Source organism: Salvia hispanica, chromosome 1 (genome assembly GCF_023119035.1).
Source record: "Salvia hispanica cultivar TCC Black 2014 chromosome 1, UniMelb_Shisp_WGS_1.0, whole genome shotgun sequence".
Classification (NCBI taxonomy): Eukaryota; Viridiplantae; Streptophyta; class Magnoliopsida; order Lamiales; family Lamiaceae; genus Salvia; species Salvia hispanica.
This window is the reverse complement of record NC_062965.1, coordinates 37,732,522-37,755,023: the sequence shown is the minus strand read 5'-3', so window position 1 is coordinate 37,755,023 and position 22,502 is coordinate 37,732,522. Positions and strand designations below refer to the sequence as shown.

Below are 22,502 nucleotides of genomic sequence, written 5' to 3'. Positions count from 1 at the left end.
CATACTATCTACTAATACTACTTTAACAACATTCTCCTCTTCTGACTTACATTTTCTATTATGCATTAATTTCTGTGTCATTTCAAATGCATATATTTTTATGGCATATATTTTTATGGAAAGAAGAGGGTATCTCAATAGTGGACAAAACCTCAGTTAATCATTTAAATGACGTTAAAATGAGTTTAAGCTTCTCATTCAAAATAAATGTTGTTCGCAGACTTTAAACTAAATGTTATACTAGTTGTATGTCTCGCTAGATTATACTATTATCCTTCACAGTTGTTTCAAAATTTAATAAATATCATCCTAGTTTTTTATCTTTTATATATCTCATGATTCTACTATTATCCTTCATAGTGTTCAACTTAAACTCACATGAAAGAGTACAATTTTGGCCGATTCTAACAAAAGACATTAATTCGTGAAAAACAAGCATATATTTCCTATACCACCCAAGCCTTTTTATATATTAATTCAAGTCAGGTAGGACATAGTTGTAAGTTGTAAACATTCTTCTGTGTATGGTGGTTACTAATTCAAAATTACAAAATGGATTGAAATTTTATAAACATCAAATGCACGACAACTCTGTTAGAGTGTTCAAAATCTCATTTCATATCGTACATCGACTTAGTAATAATTCAATCTCATCCACATATTTTTGGATAGCCTTCCCCTTATGAAGTCATTTTAAGGGGTGATCGACCTATTTCTACATTATATTAGAGCAGACCAAGGAAAACACTCTCACGTGTGAATTGCTGTAGATATGTGAATGGATGCAACTTGGCAATTTTTTTTAATGTTTGATCCTTTGTAAGCCCTTTTAAATAGGCTCCAACTCACTCTTTTTCTCGTATATATATATACGCTCTGCCTCTCCTCACAAACACAACAAACAACTGATTTTCCAGAGAGAGAATGAGTCTGGAAGCAGTGATATACCAGCAAGATCCATTCATCTATGGCTGCATAGATTACAACTACACTACTGATTTGGGGGTTGAAGAAAAGGTCATTAATGTTGATCAACAGAGTGCAATTGCTTATAATTGGGAGTCATCTCCGCCGTCTTCTGTTGCTCTTAACACACCGGAGGCACGCCCCAAGAGGCGGCGGAGCAAGCCCTCCAAGAACAAGGAGGAGCTCGAGACCCAAAGGATGACTCATATCGCCGTCGAGAGGAATCGTCGCCGCCAGATGAACGACTACCTCGCCGTCCTCCGCTCCTTGATGCCTCCTTCCTATGCTCAACGGGTAAATTATTTTAAATAGGCATATTGATCTCTAAAACCATCAACTTTGGCTAAAATTTGGTGTATTCTCACGAACTTTAAAATTGGTATATATCACAAACTTTAAATTTTGTCTGTTATTTCCAATGATAGGTTAATCACCGATAACCTATTGATTTACGTGCATTTTTTTATCTTACCTAGCACTATTAAATGAAATGAAATTCACTGCCACTCATAATGGAACATTTTTTTTATTCAGAATAGAATTTTATGCATAGTTGTTCTGTGAATTAAATAAAAAATAAATAAAGTAGTGAAAATGATGTTTTTAGTTGAAAAAAAAGTGTCATTTTGAATTAGAAATCTCAAAAATAATATATCACTTAGAATTTATAATGGGCATAAATAATTTGTTTTTAATAGATGCATATATTTCTGTGTATGATTAGGGTTTGTAGGGTACATGTTTAGTCACTTTAGGTAATATTCTGTCAAATATTATGTATAAGGTACAAGACAAAGTGGGACTCACCTGCTGCATAGCAAGGAAAATAAAAACATTATATTAAAAGTATCATTATATGGTACTCATGGTTACAAAATATTAAATCTAGGGAGATCAAGCATCAATTGTTGGTGGTGCAATCAATTTTGTGAAGGAACTTGAACACCAAGTTCAATTCATGGAAGCTTACAAGTTTAGGGATGGGCAACAAGTCAGAGCCGTGGCCACTTGTTCCGACATATTCTCGAATTTCTTCACTTTCCCTCAATACTCTAGGCCTTCAAGTATCGCGATGAACGTCGCGGTGGAGAGGCATTCGAGCATCGCGGATATCGAGGTGACTAAGGTGGAGAGTCATGCAAGCATTAAGATCCAGGCAAAGAGAAAGCCAAAGCAACTCCTCAAAATGGTGGCCGAATTTCAATCCTTTTGCCTCAACATTCTCCATCTTAACATCACAACCGTTGATCAATCGGTTCTATACTCTTTCAGTGTAAAGGTATGTTCTCCGCGTTTTATCTCTTTCTTCTTTCCTTTTTTACAGGCAAAAGAAAAGAAATTTAAAGACTATATAATGATGGACTCGAAACCTAGACCCATATCTTCGTGCATCAGGCACTCTATCACTAGGTCAACTCTTACTATTGAAATAGTTAATGGGTGTATACCTTATTTCATTTCAGATTCACATCACTGGCAGCCACTAGAAAATTATAAGCAAAAAAGAAAAAAAAAATGTCACTGTAGATGAAATGTAGGTGTCCAAATCACATGTATATATTGTCTTCATAATTGTGCGTTCAATATGCATCTTAACAACAGTTATATATCTCTGTCTTGTCTTTCGGGAAACACTTACCTATTTTCTTTATGCACATGAATCAAGAAAGAAATTTTGATGGGTTGAGAGGAGTGTAAGAAATATGGAGAACAAAACAGATATATAATGAGAGAGAAAAATAAAAATATATTATAGTAAAAGAGATTAAATATGCTGAATTTTTCTAAAAGAAAGATAATAAAAGTAAGACAAATTGAATGTGTTGAAATAGCTAAAAAGAGAAATTACTAAACTGTAATGGAATGGCAAAAATAGAAATTATACAACACTAATGGAACGGAGAGGAAGTATCAGTGATAACAATGATTTATATTATGAATAAAAAACATAACTATTAAAATTTGAGTTTTAATTGTTCTAAGCAAAAGTTGTAGTTTTATAATAAAAAATTAACGAATATTTTTAGGAATCAAAATTTTAATTTTTTTTAGGCAACATAGATTAAAAATTCAAAGAGTAGAATGCTCTCATAGTCGAGTTTGCTCTCAATCATTGAGGCACATAATAAAGATATGACAAGACTATAAAAGAACTTAACCTTTTCAAACCACCACGACAAAGTTATATAAATGTGTCGTTGAATAATAAATATGAACATTTTATTATAAAAAATTATTTCTTTCAAAATTAAGATATGTGTAAATAAGAATGAAATGGAACGCAGGTAGAAGACGAATGCCAACTAAGCACAGTGAATGAGATAGCCACAGCGGTGCACGAGATGATTGGAAGGATCCAAAATGAGTCTACATCTATAGCTTAGACAATGCGCCGCACACTGCCTTTTTTTTTTCTCATATTCATTTGTAATTGTCGACTCTCTCTCCTCAAATGTATAACTTAGGATGCAATTATTGTATGTTATTTTCTATAATTCTTATTCACCACATATATATGAACTGTGGCCTCTTCGAATCTAGAATTTTCCATTGATTAATATAATGGTGGCTACGACTCTCCTAGACTAAGGTAGGTGAAACAAGACTTTCAAGGTACTTGATTTGGCATTCACCTTGTTTCAGATTAATATATTGTATTCGTCTCGTTCTATAAAAATAGCGATATTTGGAACCGTATATTATTGGAGAATATGGTCCATCTTATTCGAAAGAAAAAAATTACTATAAAAAATAAAAGTGAAATATTTTTATAGAACGAACTAAATGAAAAAAACCTCTATTTTATGGATGATGGGAGTAATAGAAATGGCGAAACAAGTACCAAATATTACCATCAGACCCGATATGAATAATTATTGGGTGCGAGTGCAGGGTCGAGAATTGCAACATTTGAATCGTCACAATGTCTGTATTTGGTATAACTGATTAACACCTAAGTCCATGATTTAAGGCCTAAATAATACTCCCTCCGTCCCCCATTAAGAGTCACTCTTTTCCATTTCGGTCCGTCCCCAATTAAGAGTCACACTTCATTTTTACCATAAATAGTAAGTAGGTCCCACATTCCACTAACTCAATTCACTCACATTTTATTATAAAACCAATATAAAAAATGGGTCCCACATTCCACTAACTTTTTCAATCAACTTTTCTTTACATTTCTTAAAACCCGTGTCCGGTCAAAGAGTGACTCCTAATAGGGGACAGAGGGAGTAATTTATTAATACATCTATGTAGGTTTAATAGACTTAATTTCCATTGCGTATCCTTAACAATTTGGTAGGTTGGTACCCTCTTATATGTTATTCCACACTTTCTTGTGAAACCGATTTGTGGCACCGCTTTTGTCACACTTATGACCCTTTCCGTAGGACATTTAGATCTACATTCATCGCACAAAATTGATAAGCATATAAGATAGGAAGCCTTAACATAACTCAAAATTATGATCAAAGATAACGGGTTAACTCCCTTTTATATGTTATTCCACACTTTCGTGTGAAATCGACGTGAAATCGTATCAAAGTATGATATTTACTTTTATTAAATCTCAAGTGATATAATTAAATATCAAATCACGTTTTATCAACTTAAATATAAAATAAAAGATGTTGCAAAAATTTCCAGTAATCAAATAAAACCGGTAATCACACACGTAAAGATAGTTGCTGGCAAATTAATTAGCATATTTGGTTTCAATTATTTAGTGAAAATAATTTTTATTAATTTACCAAAAAATGAAGAAAAAATTATGTAACAGGTACCCACATCAGGTAATCTAGATATCTGCATTGTGTCGCGGGTCGGATTCGGATGCAGATACTCGAGGGTACCTGTTTTGTCACCCCTAAATTATTGCAGATTCTTAAAGTTTTGCAAGTTATTTAAAGAGGATATGTCTACTTCCTACGGTATGATCAAATTGCGTTTCGGCAAAATCTTGTGCGCAGCTGTTCACCGTGATGACATGAGAGCCATAATAGCAATTAATTTGTATTAATTCACAAATTGATTAGGCATCGTATTTGACCAAATGTAGACAAATGAAAATGAAACTCAGCTGGAGTAGAATTCGAACTGAAAATATATTAGCGAGTGGTGTTTGTTTTACTAAATAAAATAATAACAAGATATAATCTAAGATTAAGTTGTGAGAATATTTAGTGGAAGAGAGTAACTATAATTAATTATCACATGACTATTCATCTAAGATTGAGTCATGGAATTCAATTTCATGAACCAAGTATAATAAATTTAATAATGAGATATAATCATGCAAACCGACTACCCCTAAAAAAATATTTTCGTGTATCAATTTCGGTAATCCCTGCCTTAATTCTCAATCATGATTAATTGTTACAAAGTTATAAGATCAAAAAAACTTTTTTTAGCAGATGATCTGACTTGTATGAAGAATTTAAAGATACATAGAAGTGAGAAGATCATATTGAACTGAATTGAAGCAAGAATTAATACAATTAATGCATGTGATCACTTTATAATTTATAAGCATGTGATCACTAACAGCAAAAGCTAATTAATATTCTTAACACCAGCTAACAAACAATTTAATAAATTGAACTCACTGCGTTCCTTTTTGGCCGAATCATAGTATTCTCTTTTGAGTTGTTTAATCATAGTTAAGTCACTTATTGCTTAGCAAAAAACAACACATTTATCTTTTTAACTTTATTCTTTTTTCTATCGCTCTACTTTATTTTTTCTCCCTTAACTCATTTAACCCAATATTCTTAATACATATGTCCAAAAAAAGTTTACTTCAAAGGACAGAAGGATAGAATTTAACTGACTGATTTAACCACTAGCGCTAACACAATACAAAACGTTGAAGAAGCTGGCATTCTCATTTGAAGAGAAAAAAAGTGATCTAAGGGTGATCATGTTGGGGTGTACACTACAAAACATGTTTTACTGAATTGTTTGCATTTGTAAATCCTTAGTATCTCCTATTTTATAAAAATTTATTTATCACATGGTCAATCATTTATTACCATTTGTTGATTAAATTAATAGAAGTTGTAAATAATAAAACAAACAACTCCTTGTATATTATAGATTGATCGAAGGTCTTACGTTTACAGAAGATCTTTCAGTTAATACCTTATAGAAGTAAGTTAACAATATTCTCAAGATATGGAGCATTTATCATGAACAATTTTTAGTTTTGATTTGAAGTCATTTTCAATCTTGATCACCGATAACAATAGAGTGTGGTATAACATTGAATTAATCACATTGCGCTAATTATTATTTCTAAATACATACAAGTAACATCGATCATAAATTGTTTGTCATACCCTCGGTACGCCTGAGATGATTACATCCCCACAAGATATTTTGAACAAGTTTTTTTTTTTTTTTTTTTTTTTTTTTTTTTTTTTTAAAAATAGTTAGTTGGAATTTATTCAAATTAAATAAATAAGGCATTTCAAAACAATTAACACTCTCTGAAAAAAAGACATTAATTATATTGAGTTATCAACAAACTCGATTATTAGTGGAAATAAGATATTTCAAATACGAGAAATAAATTGAATGAATTACATCTGACTCTCGTGGCACCGTTTCACAAGACGTTCTTTTTGTATGTCACTTCAAGAAGCATCTCCAAGCTCTACCTCTCTTCCCTCCATAATTCTTTAGTATGGATCAAACCTCGAGTAAAACTTATCAAGGCCTCATTGGCTTTGAGACTCATGGACCGACCTAGGGTCGACCAAGATTTGTCAATGCCACCGCTCCACAATGCGAGTTATATAGCTATGTTCACATCATCCAAGATTTCCTCGAACCATCTGGCGGATCCCGCATTCCTTGTTACCTTTGTCATACTCGTCTTGGGCTAGTTGAAGCAATTTTCCTCATACTTTTTTCATCTGCTTCAGTATGTTGGCACTTGTTTTCTTCTCCACTATCTTCTTGATAGTGTTGTTAATGTCGCGAAGATAACTAGAAAGCTGCTAAGCTCGGATTTTGCACTGTTTTAAGGCCTTTATTTGGTCTGTTTTGAGTATTAAAGTTGCATGTCCATTATTTGCATATTTGATCTATTTTGGTATTTTGACGTGTTTTGTGAGAAATGTGCAAAATAGAGCCTATAAAGATAGCAAAAATCAAAGATAAAAATCTGGAGTATTCGAACTAGCCAGCGATCCGCTGCACCTCAGTCAGCGCCATCGACCGCTGCTCCTGTAGCGGTCAGCTTCAGAATATAGAGCTGAAAAGAAGAACACGCCCAACGAGCTACTTTAGAACCAGTAGATACGGAGTGATTGCCAGCGAATGCTGATCGAGAAACAGAAGCTACAGGATGATTTGCAGCAATCGCTGAACAAAGTGCAACAACTCGCTGGAAAACGCGGCGCACAAAAATTGTCCTATTTTCTCTCCAAAACTTACCGTACTATTATGAAGATTTGTCATATTATTGCACATGACTTGGAGGCTATAAACACCACCTCAAACTTCATCAAATGAACCTTTTGCTGCATAATTTACAAAGCACAATATTTGAGAGTTCCTACCACTGTTCATCAAGATCCAAGGTGTTTGAAGTGTGGATTCAAGAGAAGATCAAGACTACAAGATTCAACCTTTGTGTTTTATTACTTTAGTTCTTATGTTTTCTATGATTTCCCTACAAACTATGTGTTTAGATTATTTCATCAAGTGTAGAATTCTTGTAAATTTTAGTAACGACTTTGGTTTATACAGTTCCTATATATTTAATATTTGTTTTGTTCATTATGTTACTTCTATTCTTAAGTGTGGGATATTGCTTCATGTTTGAGTGACACATTCTGTGATGATCTATTGACGTGCAACATAATCGTGAGATGAGGTTTGCACGTTACAATTAATTCCCCATAAAATGGTACTGTTAATTGTGAACGAGAACATTAGGAGTCTTAGGAGCTTTTAGGAGTTACAAATATAGGATTGACGTCCCTAGTGTTTATAATCTACCGTGTGTCGCATGGACAATATTTATGTGACTCGTTCTAGTAAAGTATGAACTATGCTATGGTGTTGTTGTTGGAACTTGTATAAACCATAACTGTGAAAGCACATCCATGGAATTCGCTTATCTCATTTGTTTTATCACTGTGATTTTTTTGCAATGGTTTACTTACTTTCATTATTTTACTCTTCAAAAACCAAAAATCTGCGTTTTTCCAAATAGTTGAAGAAGCTTAGTAGAAAGTAGACAATTTGTGATAGTTTTTTCTGTGATCGATATCTGGTACTGACCTTTAGCTATATTATTTATATTTTGTATATTTGCAGATTTATTTAGTGTTAATAAAAAGTGCATCAAAAGTTATTGGTGAAAAATTAATTCGCTTTAACATAAAATGTTGAAAGAATAAGATTTTCTTTATACTCCATTCACACAGTCACACTCCTGGAAAATAATTTATATTGGAAACTATAGTTTAAAATTAAAAATAATAGAGTCTAAAAATGTTTTTAAAATAAAATTATGAAAACAATTAATGGCCGTGAAAGAAGTGTACTATAATATATTAACTGAAGTTAAATGTATAAAGGTCAATTGTTCTAATTAATTAATTTGTAAAAGAAACCACTGGTTGGCCCAGTCTGAATTTCAGAAACTGTTGGCCCTTCTATATCACGTTTAATGTTTCCATCAAGTTGCTTAATTTAATGCAACATTCATCTACTTTGCTAGCTTTAATTTGATGCAACATCTACTCCTACTACATGTCTACATATATATTGATAACCAACAACTTGAAGAGAGAGAAAGAGAGAGGAAGTAATTTAATTAGGGAGGCTTGATGAATAACAGTCGTATAAACTAACCTTTAATTGATTTTTATCCTTGCTTAAATATTTAAAATGGAAGCAATATCTACATAATATAAAAATCAAATATATAATAACAATCTATCTGAGGTACAATTTGAATCCTGCTCTAGCTGCAAATTAGCTCCTTGACATGGCTTTGCCCTCTTCTTGGGGTCCCAATATATCCATGGTAGACGTTATGAAATGTTTGTGCATGACATCCATGATCGTACACTTCTTCTCCTTAACATTATAATGCTTGACGTTCAAGCGTTTGTTGAAGACGATGAGATAATGGTGACTACAGGCAGCACCCATAGACGATGATCCTGCTGAAGATATCACAAGCTTGAAGGAGAAGATCGACATTGAAATGGGAAACAGTTTTGGAGAGGAAAAGATGCATCGACTATGGTAGCATTCATGACAAGCTGAGCACAAGGTGATTGAGAGAGAACAACTTCGTCGTTCCTATTGATCAAGAAGTTGAGGAGAACACAATTGTACATAGTATCGGAATGACCATATAAAATGCGATTCTAAGTGTAACTCTTTGTACATACTATTACTCCCTTCGTTCTCCATTAATTGATACCGGTTGACTTGGCACGGATTTTAAGAACTATAGTAAAAAGTGGGTAGAAAAAGTTAGTGGTATGAGTCCTACTTTTACATATCAGTTTTATAATCAAATGCGAGTTGAATGAGTTAATTGAATGTGTTGTTTATTACCAAAATTAGTAAAAAGTAAGTGAGTTAATTAATCGATAACAAATAGAAAAGGAAATTAGTGAGGGTAGGAGGAAATAGTTATATTGAAAGAAAATCTGAATTATATTGAAAGAAATTGTCTTTTCATCTTCCATAGTCTCTTCAAGTCCCCACCAGTCATAGAAATAAAACATTTCAGAATTTTATTGAAATTTCATAACAGCACCTCTTACTAATTATCATACAAACAAAAAAAAAAACCTTTTCACTTCTTTAAATTGTTAATAAAACACCGCTCAATCGCTCATGCCAGGCGTGTATCTTTTAAATCAAACTTAAAGGTGTTGCTTTACTGAATATGTATTTTAAATATGTGAAAAATGTGTAGTAGGACTAAAAATTTGTCCCATTTCAAGACACTCTCCAATCAATCTTATTTCGAAAATTTTGCCATCCCCACCCACTACTCTTACCTAAAATCCAAATTTCTCAAACATTAAAAATAAACTTATTCTTATCAAGAACCAGGAAAGCATGAAGACATAGTTCAACCATAAAATGAGATCGTTATATTCTATCAAAATATTTACAACTTCTTAGAAGAATATATAATCATGAATAAAAATATAGATTCCGTATTGATACATCCAAACAGTCTCAAATTTAATTAAAATTTAGGATGAATAAAATCTATACCTATTATCTACCGTGATTGCAATTGAAACGATTGCGATCTCTTCATCGCCCTATAAATGCTCGAATTCGAGGCACACGACAAATCCATCGACACCGATCTCCTCACGCCCCGCACCTCTGCCGCCGCCGCCGCCGGGCTCGATCCGCCTCTGATGGTCGATCCCGACTCGGCTCGGCTCGGATTGCCCGCCGGCGGCGGCGCCAGGTCCGGGGCGACGGGGGCGCGGCACACGGGGCAGCTCTTGTGCGACCGCAGCCACGTGTCGATGCAGTCCACGTGGAAGGCGTGGCCGCACTTGGGGAGCAGCCGCACCGCGTCCCCGTCGCGGAAGTCGGCCAGGCAGACGGCGCAGTCGTTCCCGTCGACCAGGCCGTCCGCCTTCCGGTACGCGAACAACGCCATCGCGTCGATCGCGGACTGGGGCAGCCCCACGGTGCGGATGTACCAGATCGGGTGGTCCACCGCGATCCGGCCCTGGTTCTCGCTGGCGAAACTTGTTCTAGAAGGTTCCAGAGACGCCGTGTTTCTCCGACGCCGGTATCGGGCGAGTGTGAGGTACGATAGGACTAGAAATGCGACTCCGAGAACGCAGAGCATCAAAATTAGGACTGTCGGCACGTGATTTTTGGTCGGATTTTCGCCGGAAAAATCCACCGGCGGAGGCGGTGGAGGTGGCGGTGATGGGAGGTAGCAATTTTCGGGGCAAACATAGCATAAGTAGCAATCTGTGGTGGCGTATTTTTGGGTGAATTTTCTGTGATGAGAAGAGGCCATCGTCACTAGCAAGAAAAGGGAAGAGGTGGAAGAGTTAGAGAGGGATCATATTTGGATTCACATGAAAATGGTTGACGAAATTAATTAATGAGGAAAAGGGGACAAGGTGAGGGGTATAGTTTAGCTTAGTTTAGTTGTGGGGGTTTGAAATTGAATACTCCTTTCAGTACTACCTTCGTTTCGTAGTAATAGAGTCGTTATTCCATTTTCATCTGTTCTATAGTAATAGAGTCATTTTCCTTTTTAGTAAAAGTCAACGCATTTTTCCACACCTACTTTACTATTTCTTATTTTTTCTCTATTCATCTCTTTACTTTTTCCATTTTCCACTTTATTCTCTCTTTACTTAACTCATCTAACACTATTTTTCTTAATCTTCGTACCGAAAAGTTTTGCCTTCATTACTATGAAACGGATGGAGTACTAGTTTAATTATGATTAATAAGAGCGATTACGTAGAGTGGTGGGACATTGCATCTACCAACTTTCCAAATTCAGTCCCCACCGCTTTGCGTGTGGTTGATTTGGTGATTCAGCTAAAAGTATTTCTTTTTATTAATTATGGAAGACGAGAAATATTATTCACTACTTATTTTGTCACCTTAATTTTGAGTAAGATAGGATTGCTATACTTCAAACCAAAGAAAGGGAAATTATTAATTAACAAGATTAAAATGAGAATATCCAAATATTACTTTTGTATTAGTTTTCCTTTTAGTTTTCTATTGATGTGGCCTTCTTCATTTATTAGTTCCACTGTTCCAACATTAAATCAAGTTTCATAATAATTGAAGTTGAACGAAAACTTTGGCATAAGTTTCAACATTAATATAGATTATAATATTTTATTTTTTCTATCAGGTGACTGTTATTTATTTTCTTTTTTTCAACTTTGTAGTACTACTCTGTATTAATTGGTAAATTCACCGTTTTTTCTCTTTATTCATAAATTCATTTTTACCCTTATTTAAATAATTATTATAATTAATGTAGGTTATTGATTTTATTACTTTGCTTATCTTAATAAGATTAGATTAGAGTATGGTATACTCTAACTGTCCCAAAAAAGATGACCCATTTATTGGATGACACAAAATTTTAAATATTTTTATTTTATGTGTTAGGTAAAGAGAATAAAGTAGCAATCAAGAGAATTCTATTCTTAGTAGTGGTCATCTTGCATGGGACAAACTAAAAAGGAAAGTGAGTCGTCTTCGGTAGAACACATGGATAGTATATGCCTTTTGATTTTAGTAATTTTATTAAATCTTCCTAACTATCATGAATAATTTATAATAAAACATTACTCCATCCATCCCACAATAGAAGTCATATTTAGTATGAGCACGAGTTTTAAGAAATGTAAAAAAAAAGTTGATTGAATAAATTAGTGGATTTGGTTCTCACTTACTGGGGTGCGTTATATTGCTAATTATTTAAGTTGCTAACTCTGTTAACTCATCAATGCAGTATATTAAAAAGGTCAACACATAATATCAATCCATTATATTGAAGTGCAACAAAATTATGTGTTGACATTTTAATGTTATCATGTTGACATTTTTAATACACTGCGCTATTGAGTTAGCAAGTTAACAACTTAAGAATGTTAGCAATTGATCACACCCCCTCACTTATATATATTATATTATAATAAAATGTGAGTGGAATAAGTTGGTGAATGTGGGGCTTACTTACTATTTATGGTTAAAATGAAATGCGACTCATATTGTGGAACAGATGGAAATAGCAAAATATGACTCTTATTGTGGGATCTAGGGAGTATTAAATAATTGAATACTCATTAAATTTATAATATTCTTTTATTAAAAAATAATTAATTTTAATGTTTTCGTTTGTTCTGACACCACGACTATCAATTCCTAGATCTGCCATTACTTTTGTACTCACATTGGTATTGGTATAATGGAATTATCCCACAACCCTAGGAGTCGTACATAGATTAAGGGCTACAACCGTTTAAGGATAGCGTACAGGTGGATTAAGGGTGTGTTCTACACAACTTCAGAGGCAAATATAATAGACAATGAGTAGAAATTTTGAGAAGTGATTAACTTATCTTAGTCGTATAGTTCCCTTACAAATATTCAGTTGCAAGTGAGCGTAAAATATACACGATCCTAAATTTGCATAATTGATGTAGGCTTAAGCTAGTTACATGAGTCATAGTAACTTCGAACGTACCAGGGGCAGTTCTCATGTCTTAAAGGGTTTCTAGATTTTTTTCATATTTTGGATTCTCAAGCTTTAGTTATTCAGTGTTTTCCAAAACAACGAATTTAATTGTTCCAGTGATGTGCGTTCACAGTTATGGTTATACAAGTTCCAACTACAATACCCCAGCACAGTTCTTACTTTGATAGGGCGAGTCACCTACTTTATGCTCATATGATACAAACGTTGATTACTAACATTAGGGTTGTCAGTCCTAAATCAGTAACTCCTAAAAGCTCTTAAGACCCTTGAAAAGTCCTCACTCTCAATTAACAGTGTCGTTTTAAAGGACGCTAATTGTAATGTCTACTAAGTGGATCTAACTCGCAAAGCTCCTCTCACGATTATGTAGCAAGTTATATTAAATCATCCAAGATTGTGTCACTCAATCATGAAGCATTATTGTTTACATAGAGAAGAAACAAAATAAAAACAAAACGGATATTAAATAGAAAAGAAATTGTATAACCAAAGTCGTTACTAACACATCCTCAGAATCTTATGAATTTAGTTACACATGATGTAATAAACTAAAGACATAGATTGAAGGGAAAACAATTGGTACATAAAACTAAAGCAAATAACCCAAAGGTTGAATCCTTTTAGCTTCGATGCTCTTGAATCCTTCTTCAACTCCTTGGAAACTGTAGCACTCTAACTTTTAATCTCTAGAAAATATGTTGCAAAAAGAGGATCCTAATAATGAAGCTTGAGGGGGTATTTACAGGGGAGAATTCGAGTTCCTCAAGTAAGGAAAAGGATTGCAAAATATGGTAAATCATGGAGAGGAACTTAGGGCAAATATGCTTGCCGCTCTTTTGTGGCGGACCGCCGCACCTTGGCTGGCGGTCGCCAGGTATTGATCCGAGACTTTCTGTCTCTTAGGTAGTGGTCACCACGCCTTGCCCGGCGGTCACCAGGCGTGTTTTCATTCCATGCACAAAATTTCCAAAACGGACTGCTACCGAAGTGTCGGCCGCTGGGCGCCGGCGGTCGCTGAAAGTGTTACGGAGGTCGCGGACGCTACCTAAAACTCCAGATTTCCTACTTCGCATTTTGACTACCTATTTAGGCTCAAATATGCACATTTCTCACAAAACATGTCAAACTACCAAAAATAGATAAAATATGCAAATAATGGACATGTAATGCAACTTTGACATTAAAAACAGACCAAATAATGGCCTTAAAACCATGCAAAAATCGAGCGTATCAACTCCCCCAAACTTACATTTTTGTTTGTCATCAAACAAAACGATAAAAACACAAGAATAGACGCACGGAATGCACAAGGACTAGATGTCGTAATTGTCTTAAAAGATGGAAGAATAGATTAAGCATGAATTAACGCAATCGAATCAAGCAAGACTTATTAGTGCACTTTCATTACTAATTCATGGAACACCTTGAATTCATGCACTCACATGTGGAAAACTTCCAAAGATGGGAAGTGATGTATCTCTAACTCTCAAAGTGTATAAAGGCAATGTGAATAAGCACTCAAATCATGCATCATGCAAAGTTTACCATAGACTTGCTCAAAGTCTAATCCCTCCTCTACTTGATGTGATTAAGAATTAAAAGTCCGAAAGGTCTTCCTTTTTGGTTGTAATGTAGGCTATTTGATAGGTGAAGAATATTTGGCTAAAAAGTGACTTAAACATAAAAATATCCCAAGTAGAGTTAAATTGACTCCACTTTTCTAATAACACAAGATACTTCTAACATTTTATTTTTCTCCTTCATCTCACTTTCCAAACCTTTGATTTTTTTCTATTTTTCTTTTTCTTCACAACCTTTCTTTCTTTTTTCATTCTCTTTTGTTTTCTGATGGAGACACACCCAAGCTGATCTACAATGACAAGAAGATGGATCCATTGATCATTCAAAGTGGGCCAATTACAAGAACTAGAGCTAAGAACATAAAGGAGTCCATGATGCTTTTAGTTGCTAAAATAAAAGCCCAATTCTAAGAGCATTCTATATTGGGCCAAATGGTGAATATTATTCAAGTCAGTGCGCAACCCAATGCATGAAGCTTGGAGTTACTAAATATCATTTGGAGGCCCAAATTGAAGATACATGATGCATTTTCGTCCAAGTTGGAGCCACCAAAATGAAGGGTCCTTTTAAGTTACATTTTATGTTAAATAAGTGACTTTAGATTTCCTAGAGTTACACCAAAGGTTAAGGAGTTACTTTTCTTTTATTATGAGTCTTTTTAAGTGTCTTAAGTAGTACTAATGATGTGAGACTTTCAAGAGTCCATTCTAGCCTATAAAAAGGCTTGTAAGCATGTCATTTGGAGGAGGATTAATCAAATACGAAAATAGACTTTGTCTTTGTGAGTTGAATTCTCTTTGTAGAGTATTTCACTTGTTTGGAACTTATCAAGATTCTTTGAGCAAGATCTTGTGGCGTTCAACCATACCGAGGTTCTTGGCTGATCATATAGCCAACGGGTCGAGGTTTTCCAAGCTCTTGGAGTGGATCAAACCAGATTATCAATCAAGGGACTCCGTTGCCAATCCTTATACGTGGGGTTCTTGGATCAATATATTCAACGGGTCCTTCGTTGTATCATAATCCATATCATTTGGTATCATCTGGTATTGATCTATCCTTAGCTTTGTCTTACATTCATATCCTTGTTTCAAAAATAAAAAATAAAAAAATAAATAAAAAAAAGTGAGAAAGGCTAGCAACTTTATCTTCATTTTTTCTACTTGTTGCTAAAAAAAAACCAAAAAATAAAAATGGAAAATGAAAATACCCATATAGTTACCATCTTTACCTTCTTTTATCCATTATCTTTTGTTGCTTATATAAAAAGCAGCAATCGGAAACCAGAAAAAAAAAAAGAAATAGAAAAAAAAATCCAAATACATATATCTCGACCATTTCCTTTCATCCTTCATTCAAGGGCTAAAGTTTGGTTGATTGCTATTATTTCTTGTTTACTCTTGATTTGTTTTGTACTTGTGTTTTCTTTGCAAAATAGAAAGAGTGGTAAAAGGCTTGAGTGGTGAGGTTATTCGAGGGGAGGTAAAAGCCAACGAGTGATATACACGAGTGTTTATGTGAGGTTTATTTTTGTGTGATACACGAGTGAACTGTGAGGATGGATTCTACTGACAATCAAATTCCAGTTGATCCTACGTTGAAAACCATGCAACAACAATATGCAAGGTTTGCACGTATTCTGGAAAGTGTTTCAGGGCGCTTGGAGAGGCTAGAACTTCAAGCAACAAATAAAAATAATAACGAGGAGGAAGAGAGTGGAGGAGAAGAAGATGATGCTTCATATAGGCATCGAAATGAGAGACATGGAAATGGTAGAAGAGGGCGTACAAATGAAGTTGATGGTGATTTAAGAAGCATCAAACTGAAGATCCCAACATTCCAAGGAAGGAGTGATCCTGAAGCTTATTTGGAATGGGAGAGAAAGCTGGATCTCATCTTTGAGTGTCACAACTATTCCGAGGAGAAAAAGGTTAGACTTGCTGCGATTGAATTCACTGACTATGCTATAGTTTGGTGGGATCAATTGATTACCAGTACAAGACAATATGGAGGGAGACCAGTTTCAACTTGGGAAGAAATGAAAGGCATTATGCGTAAGAAATTCGTACCTTCTCATTATTTTCATGAATTGTATCAAAAATTACAATCTATGAAACAAGGTACTAAATCTGTTGATGAGTACTACAAAGAGATGGAGATTGCCATGATTAGGGAAAATGTTGAATAAGATAGAGAAGCAACTATGGCTCGATTCCTATGTGGGCTGAATAGGGAGATTGCGAACATTGTGGAACTTCAACATTATGTGGAGTTGGAGAACATGGTTCATATGGCCATGAAGGTGGAGGGGCAAGTGAAGAAGAAGGGAGCAACCCAAAAGAATTTTTCAACAAATTCTCATTATTCAAGGACAAAAGAGTGGACTTCATCCAAATCCAATTTTGAGGCAGCTTCTAAACCCCAAAATGAAGCGTCAACATCCAAGTCCAAAGAATTTGAGAAGGGTAAAGGTATTTCTACTTCTACTTCTAATAGAAATAGAGATATCAAATGCTTTCGTTGTCAAGGTGTTGGACATATTGCATCTCAATGTCCAAACCAAAGGGTGATGATTTTGTAGCCAAATGGAGAGATTGAATCTGAAAGTGAACGTGAAGATGATGAGGAGAAGGATGAACAATTGGAGGAGATTGGATCCAAACGTGGAGAACTTTTGGTGGTTCGTAGGGCTCTAAACATGCAAAATAGAAACAATGATCAACAAAGGGAGAACATCTTCCACACAAGGTGTTTGGTCCAAGGTAAACTTTGTATGATGATTATTGATGGTGGTGGTTGTGCAAATGTTGCAAGTTCTGAAATGGTGGAAACATTGAGCTTAACGACGGAAAAACATCCTAATCCGTACAAGCTACAATGGCTTAATGAATGTGGAGAAATTCGGGTGACAAAACAAGTTCCAATTTCGTTTTCAATTGGCAATTATAAGGATGATGTTCTTTATGATGTTGTGCCAATGCATGCTAGTCACATTCTTTTGGGGAGGCCATGGCAGTTTGATCGTAGGGTGACTTATGACGGATTTCATAACCACTACACCTTCAAGTACAACAACAAGTCTATCATGCTTGTCTCTTTGACACCTCAACAAGTTCAAGAGGATCAACAGAAATTGTCTCAAGCAAGGAGAGCTCGTGAGGTTGAGAGAACAAAAAGTGAGGGCATTGAAAAAGAGTCGAGTGAAAAAAAGAGTCGAGAGAAAAGTAAGAATGAGGGAAAAGAAAAAAAGAATTTCTATGTGAGAGCAAAAGAAATAAAGAGTGCAATAGTTGAAGGAAAGAGTGTCTTTATCGTAGTGTACAAAGAGTCTTTGTTTACCACTAACGAATTAACCTCTTCTTTGTCAAGTACTTTTGTGTCTCTTTTACAGGAATTCGAAGATGTCTTTCCCGAGGATGAACCAAATGAATTACCTCCATTAAGAGGTATTGAACATCAAATTGACTTTGTTCCCGGGGTTGTTCTACCAAATTGACCAGCCTATAGAGCCAATCCCGAAGAGACTAAGGAAATTCAAAGGCAAGTGCAAGAGTTGTTGGAGAAAGAAAAAATCCCTGAGAGCATGAATCCATGTGTTGTTCCGGTAATTGTTGTTTCTAAGAAAGATGGATCATGGAGGATATGCACACAGCCGAGCAATCAACAAAATCACACTAAAGTATCGCTATCCTATTCCTAGGTTAGATGATATGCTTGATGAATTGCATGGATCTGTTGTGTTTAGTAAGATTGATTTGAAAAGTGGTTATCATCAAATTCGAATTAGAGAAGGAGATGAATGGAAAACAGCCTTCAAAACAAAATTTGGTCTATATGAGTGGTTAGTAATGCCTTTTGGTTTAACTAATGCACCTAGTACTTTCATGAGATTGATGCACCAAGTTTTGAGAAAATTCATTGGAAAATTTGTGGTTGTTTATTTTGATGATATTCTTGTCTATAGCAAAAATATGGATGAACATCTTGACCATGTGCATGCTGTGTTGGACACCTTAAGAAAAGAATCATTGCATGCTAATCTCAAAAGGTGTTCTTTTTGCATGGATAAAGTTGTTTTTCTAGGTTTTGTTGTAAGTGCTAATGGGATTGAAATGGAAAAGGAGAAGGTGAAAGCTATTTTAAAATGGCCAATTCCTCAAAATGTAGCTCAAGTTAGAAGTTTTCATGGTCTTGGAAGTTTCTATAGGAGGTTTGTCAAGGATTTTAGTACAATTGCTGCACCTTTTTATGAAATTGTGAAAAAAGATATTGGTTTTCATTGGGGAGAAAAACTTACAACTGCACCAATTCTTTCTTTGCCTAACTTTAATAACATGTTTGAGCTTGAATGTGATGCATCTGGAGTAGGTATATGAGCTGTTTTACTGCAGGATGGAAGGCCAATTGCTTACTTTAGCGAAAAGTTGAAAGGAGCTCAATTGAACTATCCAACGTATGACAAGGAGTTATATGCTTTGGTTAGAGCTTTGGAATCATGGCAACATTACTTGTGGCCTAGAGAGTTTGTAATTCATACGGATCATGAATCTCTCAAGTACTTGAAAGGCCAAGGTAAGCTAGCAAGAGACATGTTAGGTGGGTGGAATTCATTGAATCATTTCCATATGTGATCAAATACAAAAAGGGAAAAGAAAACATTGTGGCTGATGCATTGTCTCGGAGGTATGCTTTGATCACTACTTTGAGTACTAAATTGCTTGGTTTTGAGTTGATTAAGGAAATATATGCTAATGACCCAGACTTTTCTGCTATCTATTTAGCTTGTGAGCATGAAGCATTTGACAAGTTCTATAGGCATGATGACTATTTGCTTAGACAAAATAAACTGTGGATTCCTCATGGTTCTATGCGTGAATTACTTGTGCGAGAAGCTCATGGCGGTGGTTTAATGGGGCATTTTGGAGTACATAAAACATTGGATGTTTTGCATGAACATTTCTTTTGGCCTAAAATGCGTGTGGATGTTGAAAGAATTTTTAAAAGATGCATAACTTGCATGCAAGCCAAGTCTAAATCACACCCACATGGTTTGTACAAACCGTTACCAATTCCTAGTGCACCTTGGGAGGATATTTCAATGGACTTTGTCGTTGGTTTGCCTAGAACAAAAAGAGGTAGAGATCCAGTTTTTGTGTTTGTTGATAGGTTTTCAAAAATGACACATTTTATTCCATGTCACAAAACTGATGATGCAACTCATATTGCTGATTTGTTCTTTAAAGAAATTGTCCGTTTGCATGGTGTTCCTAGATCAATTGTGAGTGATCAAGATGCTAAGTTTGTGAGTCATTTTTGGCATGTATTGTAGAATAAGTTGGGAACTAAACTTTTGTTTTCTACTACTTGTCATCCACAAACTGATAGACAAACTGAAGTAGTAAATAGGACCTTGTCTCAATTACTACGAACTTTGGTAAAGAACTTGAAAAGTTGGGAAGAATGTTTACCTTTTGCTGAATTTGCTTATAATAGAAGTGTTCACTCTGCTACTAACTTTTCTCCATTTTGAAGTTGTGTATGGTTTCAATCCATTGAGTCCACTAGATTTGATTCCAGTACCTATTGAAGAACGTGCAAGTCTTGATGGAAAGGCTAAGGCTGAAATGGTGAAAAGATTGCATGAAAGGGTAAGACTCAACATTGAAAAGATGACAGAGCAATATGCGAAGCAAGATAACAAGGGTCTGAAACAAGTCATCTTTGAGCTGGGAGATTGAGTTTGGCTGCATATGAGAAAAGGAGAGATTTCCTTCGAAAAGAAAGTCCAAGTTGCAGCCAAGAGGAGATGGACCATTCCAAGTGATTGCAAAAATCAATGATAATGCTTACAAACTAGACTTACCTGGTGAGTTTAATGTAAGTGCTACTTTTAATGTTTCTGATTTATCTCCTTATGTTGGCGAATTAGATTCAAGGACGAATCCTCTTGAAGAAGAAGGGAATGATGGAGACACACCCAAGCTTATCTACAAGGACAAGAAGATGGATCCATTGATCATTCAAAGTGGGCCAATTACAAGAGCTAGAGCTAAGAACATAAAGGAGTCCATGATGCTTTTAGTTGCTGAAATAAAAGCCCAATTCCAAGAGCATTCTATATTGGGCCAAATGGTGAATATTATTCAAGTCAGGGGGCAGCCCAATGCATGAAGCTTGGAGTTACTAAATATCACATTTTGGAGGCCCAAATTGAAGATACATGATGCATTTTCGTCCAAGTTGGAGTAGCCAAAATGAAGGGTCCTTTTAAGTTACATTTTATGTTAAATAAGTGACTTTAGATTTCCTAGAGTTACACCAAAGATTTAAGAGTTACTTTTCTTTTATTATGAGTCTTTTTAAGTGTCTTAAGTAGTACTAATGATGTGAGACTTTCAAGAGTCCATTCTAGCCTATAAAAAGGCTTGTAAGCATGTAATTTGGAGGAGGATTAATCAAATACGAAAATAGACTTTGTCTTTATGAGTTGAATTGTCTTTGTAGAGTATTTCACATGTTTGGAACTTATCAAGATTCTTAGATCAAGATCTTGTGGCGTTCAACCATACTGGGGTTCTTGGCTGATCATATAGCCAACGGGTCGAGGTTTTCCAATCTCTGGAGTGGATCAAACCAGATTATCAATCAAGGGAGTCCGCTGTCAATCCTTATACGTGGGGTTATGGGATCAATATATTCAACGGGTCCTTCGTCGTATCATAATCCATATCATTTTCTTTCTATAGCAAGCACACATTTTGAATTTTCACTATATCACAACTTGCTCTTTTCTACAATTAAACACGCTACTTTTTACAACTTTCTTCCTTATCTCTCTAATTCCTTCACAAAAGATATAAAACACTATACTAACCCAAGGAATTGTCCCCATTTATTTTGGCTTCCAAAGAAAAGGCTTAAAGGCTAAAAATTGGCTCAAAAGGTCAAAATTTTAAATTTTTGAGAGGGTCGAGGGTCGAAAATCTGGGTATAAAAGTAGCTATGAAAAGATGGCCTAACATCCTCCTAAATCAACTTAAACACTATGTACACTTTGGCAGACTAGGAGCATGTTCTGGAAACATATATATGCATGCAGATAAATCACACATGAAAGGAATTAGGCTAAAATCCTCACATGGTATAGGATTGATTCAAGGCGAACAAACAATTCTCTAATTATGCATCTTTTTACCAAACCATCAAACCAAATTGTCAAATCATACTTAAACAAAGAAAAATTCACCTTTGGGATTTTTAAATAAAAACAAAAACTAAAAACTAAAACAAAAACCTAAACTCACGGTCCACCACGTCATCCCCCCATACTTATTTACAACAAAGTGTAATTTGTAGAGTCGGTAGGGACGTGAGAAAACTAAAACAAAACATACCTTGAAAATTTTGCGGAGAGGTTGGGCGGAGCGAAAAATTCGAGAAACTCGAAAAATCACGCTAGAAACTGCAATTTGGCGGCGGTTGTTGGGGGCTCTCCGGTGGTCGCCGCGACGAGTCAGAGACTTTTCCAGTATGTGGCCGACGGGACGCTGCGGCCTCTGCAGCGGTCACCGGCGAAGATCAATATCTGCGAGAATTTTTCAAAAATATGAAAACTAAACAAAACAAAAAGGTACTAAAAAACTTAAGCAAAAATTGTCGAAACTGGTTGGGTTGCCTCCTAACAAGTGCTCTTTTATAGTCA

At 35.2% G+C, this 22,502-nt stretch overlaps 2 protein-coding genes and 1 pseudogene across 3 annotated transcripts; 2 read left to right on the top strand and 1 right to left on the bottom strand.

Annotated features, from left to right (window-relative positions):
* The first annotated feature begins 842 nt into the window (after positions 1 to 842).
* Positions 843 to 3,502, top strand: LOC125201950 (transcription factor bHLH94-like). 2 transcript variants are annotated; one of them, XM_048100248.1, is made up of 3 exons: positions 850 to 1,260; positions 1,856 to 2,245; positions 3,252 to 3,502. In XM_048100248.1, the coding sequence occupies exons 1-3, from the start codon at positions 925 to 927 to the stop codon at positions 3,348 to 3,350; spliced, it is 825 nt and encodes a 274-aa protein (XP_047956205.1). In that variant the 5' UTR covers positions 850 to 924; the 3' UTR covers positions 3,351 to 3,502. The 2 variants fall into 2 exon arrangements, with proteins under 2 accessions (XP_047956204.1, XP_047956205.1); XM_048100247.1 differs by lacking the exon at positions 3,252 to 3,502 and having other exon boundaries at positions 843 to 1,260; positions 1,856 to 2,575.
* A 6,572-nt stretch (positions 3,503 to 10,074) lies between these two features.
* Positions 10,075 to 11,133, bottom strand: LOC125218811 (E3 ubiquitin-protein ligase RING1-like). Its single transcript, XM_048120588.1, has one exon. It carries the CDS (start codon positions 11,000 to 11,002, stop codon positions 10,235 to 10,237), a length of 768 nt encoding a protein of 255 aa, XP_047976545.1. The 5' UTR covers positions 11,003 to 11,133; the 3' UTR covers positions 10,075 to 10,234.
* Positions 11,134 to 16,358: 5,225 nt separating this feature from the next.
* LOC125195855 lies at positions 16,359 to 20,971 on the top strand (annotated as a pseudogene).
* The last annotated feature ends 1,531 nt before the right edge of the window (positions 20,972 to 22,502 follow it).